General features: G+C 47.0%; 1 protein-coding gene across 1 annotated transcript in view; it reads left to right on the top strand.

Moving 5' to 3' along the window:
* LOC103262104 (calcineurin-binding protein cabin-1-like) overlaps window positions 1-6,000 on the top strand; it is a 66,991-nt gene that overhangs the window by 26,051 nt on the left and 34,940 nt on the right. Inside the window, 5 exon segments of the mRNA XM_021713192.1 lie at window positions 1,711-1,765; window positions 1,768-1,785; window positions 2,335-2,522; window positions 3,390-3,531; window positions 4,646-4,851. Coding sequence (XP_021568867.1) covers window positions 1,711-1,765; window positions 1,768-1,785; window positions 2,335-2,522; window positions 3,390-3,531; window positions 4,646-4,851 — 609 coding nt within the window.

The following is a 6,000-nucleotide window of genomic DNA, read 5'->3' as shown; positions in this document are numbered from 1 at the left end:
GAAGTCATGGGACCTGGTGTGTGCCCAGAAAGATCCCTGGTAGCTGAATGGAGGATACACTCAAGTGAGTGGGCATGGGGGGGCCGTCAAGAGGCTGCTGCCACCTGAGTGGTGGTGGTAGCTGAGACTCATGGTGGTACTGGGGTAGGGGATTCTGGAGGCAGAGCTGGTAGGATGAACTGGACAAGGGATATGAGGGAAAAGAGTCATGGGGAGGCTTTTTGGGTCAATGACTGAGATGGAGGAGAGCTCACCAGGAAAGGCTTGGGGAAAAGGGAAGCATCTGGTGTGTTTGAAGTGCCAGGACTGTGACCAAGTGAAAAAACAGAAATATAGAAGCTAGGTAGGCTTTTAGAGGAGTAGTGGGGGCCTCTAGCAGTTGGGGGCTAAGCCTTCCTCAGTCCTGTCTGCCTGCTGGACTCCACGCTCCAGGCTCCTCCACTGGATAACCATTGAAGCTCAAGGAAACACAGGGTGTTCTGGCCCCCTACTCATATTGGAGGGGGAACACTGAATGTTAAGGCAGGAGCATAGTGGTCTTTCTGGCTGAGGGCATAGAAGGTAGAGGAGCTTATGGGGTCAGTGGTCCTTTACTGGGCAACGTCTACTTGGATGCCTCAAGAGACTACGTTTTGGCAACTTCTGCCTACTAAGCCTCCCTCTTCCCAGGGGAAATTGTGGAACAGCAGGAGGAGCCAAGGCTTTGGTTTCCAGGCATACCAGGCTGATCATTTCTAAGCTGTGCCTGCTGGGCAAGTGCCTCCTTATTGTAGAGCCTCAGCTTACTCGAGTGCTCTGGGAATGGTGCGCCAGCCTCCAGGCACTTTTCAAGGTTGAGAGCTATAGTTTGGATGCAGCATCTGGTCTGGCACTTGGCAGGTGATGGGGCTGCCTCTTCTACAGGACACTATCTCAGGACTCTGAAGACAGGTTTTCCAGCCCCTCCCAAATATTGTCCCAACCTAGATCTATGTTCCTCTTTTTATGTTCAGGCAAGTAGCCATCGATTATCACTTATGAAATGAAAAGTAGGCCCAGCCTGTGTCACACAGCCAGACCCTGTCTCTACAAAAAAATGAAAAAGAGCCAGGTGTGGTGGCACATGCCTACAGTCCTAGCTACTACTCAAGAGGCTAGAGTGGAGGATCACATGAGTCCAGGAGCTCAAGGCTACAGTGAGCTATGATTGTGCCATTGCACTCCAGTCTGAGTGACAGAGTGAGACCTTGTCTCCCAAAAAATAAAAAATAAAAAAATTGAAATGGAAAGTAGATCGAGAAATATATATATATACACAGACTTGAGATTATTATATTTTTATCAAAAAGTAAATTTTAGGCCAGGCACCAGTGCCTGTAATCCCAGCAATTTGGGAGGTGGAAGTGAGAAGATTCCCTGAGCCCACGGGTTCGAGACCAATCTGGGCAACTTGGCGAGACCTCGATTCTATAAATTTAAAAGTTAGCTGGGTGTAGTGGTACACACCTGTAGTTTCAGCTACTTGGAAGACTGAGGCAGTAGGATTGTTTGAGCCCAGCAGGCTGAGGTTGCCGTGGTCCTGAGCATGCAACTGTACTCCAACCTGGGTGACAGAGTGAGACTACGACTCAAAAAAATGTAAATTGTACTTTGGTTTTCTCCTACCCCCTACACTTTGACGTGACGAGTCTTTGTGACATTGTTTGTGACCTTCCTGTGCCTTTCCTGCAGGACATGATGCTCCTGTCTCTCTCCTGCATGGAGCTCCAACTGGATCAGTGGCTGCTGGAGGCAGAAGCTCTGCAGGTAGTAGGCATTGTTTTCTGTGGCAGTGCTGATTCCTGAACTCCCAGCAGCCAGGAGAAAGCTGAACAGGGGGCAGCTGAGTCAAGGAATTCAGACTTACGTCTGCAGTGGGCTCATTTTCTGGGTTGGCTTGTTAGGGTCCCAAAGAAACCTCCTGGACATTCAAGAAGTGGTTAACAGCAGCTGAGCCCCCAGAGGGAGCCACCTGCCTGCTTTTGCTGTTGCTTGGGGTTGAAGGAAACAGGATCTCAGTTTTGATGTGACCATTTGATGCTTTATGTGTCCCCAATAATTTTTCCACTACCACCTGGTGGAATGTAGATATGCTCAAAACTCAGTCTATAAAATTTCTTCCTGCCTCCTACTCTTGGAGTCTCAGCATCTCTAACTGGTTAGACCTCTCTGATACCTGCCACTCTAAGGCTTCAAGGGACCCAGGGTATCCCTGAAGACAGGGTGGGTGTAGTGAGGGCTGAGGGCAATTTGGGGGGAGCAGAAGAGCATTTGAATGCTACTCGTGAAGTTAACTTGAGTCCTGATGCTTTTCAGTGTCTCCTCAGAACAGCCCTACTGGTGTGGTGAATGGCAGATTCGGGCCCAACTTCCCAGGGACCCACCGCTTGGGTGACCTCCTACAGCTGTCATTCGCTTCATCCCAGCATGACTTATTTGAGGATGGCTGGCTGGAGTTTGTGGTCTGTGTTTACTGGCTGAAGGCTCGCTTCCTGGTGCTGCAGGTTAGTTCCATAGTCAGCTGCCTGGGGAACATGCCCTGGTACCTGGCAAGAAAAGCAAAAAACTGACCATGTTGAGAATGTGTGTGTGTATGTGAGTGCTCATGTGCATGCTCAACACCTTTCCAGCACTGAGCTTGGCATGAGGAAGTGGAGAGTTGGCGGGGAATACTCAGCGTCTCAGAAATCCAGACATGACCACCCATCTGTAAAACTCCTCAGCATAACCACTGAGCTCTGGAAAGGCTCTCTCTGACTCCCACTCAAGATTGCCTTCTGGTCTTGACCTTTTGCTTATGTTTTCCTGAGAGAGTCTAAGTGAGTACTTGAATGGATACAGAGCTTTCTAGAAGGGAATTATCTACCAGCTTTGTAAGAGTTCTGGGACTATTTCTCTTCAGAGCCTGGTCGGGAAAGCTGGAGTAGATTGACTGTTACCCAGCACCCTGCACACAGTGGTACCTGATACATGTAATAGAATGAGGCAGAGATTGCCAGGATCCTGTTAGCAACCATTTGATAAGAGGGTAGCAACACTGATGTGAACATCAGTCCTGGAATTAGGACAGGTCTAGGTTGTAATCCTGGCTCTGCCAGATACCCAACCTTACTCAAGTGTCCTCAGTGTCCTCATCTGTAAATAGGGTTAATGATACTTCCTCTCACAGAGTTGTGGTTTGATTATCACTCATTTAGCAAATATTTATTTAGCCCCAGCTATATACCAAGTCTTATTTAGGGGGTATAGCAGTAATTGGGTAAAAAACACCCTTATGGCATCCACAGTCTAGTGAACTCTAGGATGTAAGGCACCTGACACAGCACAGTAAGCCTTCTATCCCCTCTTTTGACCTGGTTTTCCTTCTGACTGGGGACATGCAACAGGCCCTGGAGAACTATGACATCTGCACAGAAATGCTCCAGAGCTCTGCTGCCGTTCAGGCAGGGGCAGGGCCTAAGCAAAGAGACATTGTCATCCGGCTGCCCAACCTCCACAATGACTTCATTGTGAGGAGGTGAGTGGGAATATTTTTAATGGTTTTTGTCTTGGTCAAAGATGTATTTTAAGTTGGCCCAGTTAGTCTAGGCCTGACCTTTCTCAGGAACGAGAGAGCCACCCACATGCTGAGCAGGGCCTCTAGAGGGAGGGCAGGAGAGTTCTGGGGGAGGCCACCCTAGCACACTAGGACACTGCAGATCCTTGATGAATAGCTCATTCAAGTAGCAGGTGTGGAAGTTCCTACCAACATGATTTAGAAATAGTTATTGCTCAGCTCTTCTGGCTGCATGTTGCAGCCACTCCAGTGGGAATAGAAGGAAATATCAGCTAAAGCAGACCAGTGGGCTGATCATGGGCTGGATCAGCAGTGTGTGGTGCATATGCCAGGTTCTACTTGGGTGGCACTTCTCTCAATGTGTAATCTCAGACTCCACTGCAGCTCCGGGCCTGCAACATGCCCACGTTGGGTGAAAATGGCCTTTAGACTTTTGCTGAGTGATTTCAGGGCAAGTCTAAGTGTAGTTCCCTGCTGCCTGTACACTGGGGTCATGCTAAGCCCCATGTGATTGTCCGTGGTGTGTGTCAACCTCTGGCCCAGCCCTGCTGAGTCTCTGACAGCCTGGAGCTCTGTAGTTCTGCAAATCTGGTTCACTGCACTATGACCAAGTAGTTGTCCATCTATTTTGGCAGATGCTTTTCTGGAACCCCTCTGCTTCTAGGTCAGTTTTTGGGTTTTGGTGTTTGTTTTTTAAAGAAGGGAATGCCTTGACCTTAATAGAAATACTTTTTAAAAAAACTATATATATATGTGTGTGTATACACACACACACACACACACACACACACACACACACATTTAGCTGGGTGTGGTGGTACATGCCTCTCGTCTCAGCTTCTTGGTAGGTTGAGGTGGGTGGATTGCTTGAGCCCAGGAGTCTGATGACAGCCTGGGCAACACAGTGAGACCTGGCCTCAAAAATAAAACAAATAAATCACATGCATTTAGTATAAACACTGACAGAGTAGGTGGAGTAATTTTGATCCTCCTCATCTGGGTCTGATAAATGCAAATGCTGACCAGATTCAGGGAGGGTGTAAGGAGTTTGCCCTCAGACAGCATTTCTGGGCCTTTTTCAGATTGAAAAGAACCTGAAGTCTCTGAAGCGATGCCAGTCCCTGGAGGACATTCAGCGGCTTTATGAAGCAGGTGACTACAAGGCTGTCGTGCATCTGCTCCGCCCCACCTTGTGGACCAGTGGGTTTGACCGGGCCAAACACCTGGAGTTCATGACTTCCATTCCTGAAAGACCAGCACAGCTGTTGCTGCTGCAGGTATGTGCTGCCAGTGTTCCTCACTCCCGCTCACACCTTCTTTGCTTGCTTGTTTGTGTGTTTATTTTCTGGAGCTTCTGAGACAGCTCTTGAGAACACATTCCTACAAGAGAAAAGTGGGAGTCAAAATCACTAGTCTAGTCCCCAGGAAAATGCCAATCAGAAGATGTGGTCAAGACTAGGGAAAAGTTAGAACCTAGGAGTGCAGGTTCTAGGGTTCTGCGTGGCTCGGGGTAAGCCCCATACTTGACTCTGAACTTCTTTGTGGCAGAGGAGAAAGAAAGAATGATCAGGATATCACCTGTCCATCCTCCTGTTTTTTCATCTGTCTCTTTTGTTATTGTTACTTTTTAAATCAGATATAAAAATGGATAAAATATCTATCTGTGCAGTGTAAAGGATCAAGATAAAGATCTGTGGACAGTCTTGTAAGTTTTTTTTTCTCTTCCACCCCAGTTACTTAGTTGAAGAAGAAGAAGATCAGTATCGTGTTTGAAGCCACACGTGCCCTCCTAGGCTCCCTCCGTGTCCTTCAGGAAGAAACTCTTTTTTTTTTTAATTTTTTTTTTAAAGATGTGGAGTACAATTCAGGGTTAGGTATACAAATGTTCATTATGCAGGTGCCCTTGTTGATGAGGTGTACCCCCGACCCCCAGCAGTTTCCCACTACTGCCAATCCCTTTCTTATAGTATTACGATAATTGTTCAAGGTCCGCTTATGAGTGAGAACATGTGATACTCAGTTTTTTGCTTCTGTGATAGATCACTCAGTATTATAGACTCTACGTCTATCCAAATTATTGTGAAGGTCATAATTTTGTCATCCTTTATGGCTGCATAATATTCCATCATGTACATATGCCACAACTTTTTTTATCCATTCCTCTTTCAACGGGCAGCACAGTTGGTTCCATGTTTTTGCTATTGTGAATAATACTGCAGTAAACATGCATGTGCAGATATCTTTTTCATTAGAGGTATTTGAGTTCCTCCAGGTATATTCCCAGTAGGGAGATTACACGGTCGTATGGAAGGCTGATTTTTAGATCTTTAGGAATCACCAAACTGTTTTTCACAGAGGTTGTACTTGTTTACACTCCCACCAACAGTGTAGAAGTGTTCTCTTTTTGCCACATTCTCTTCAGTATC

The sequence above is a fragment of the Carlito syrichta genome, unplaced genomic scaffold (assembly GCF_000164805.1).
Source record: "Carlito syrichta isolate Samal-C Ts95f unplaced genomic scaffold, Tarsius_syrichta-2.0.1 Scaffold304335, whole genome shotgun sequence".
NCBI classification, from domain to species: Eukaryota; Metazoa; Chordata; class Mammalia; order Primates; family Tarsiidae; genus Carlito; species Carlito syrichta.
This window is presented reverse-complemented; position numbering and strand designations above follow the sequence as displayed.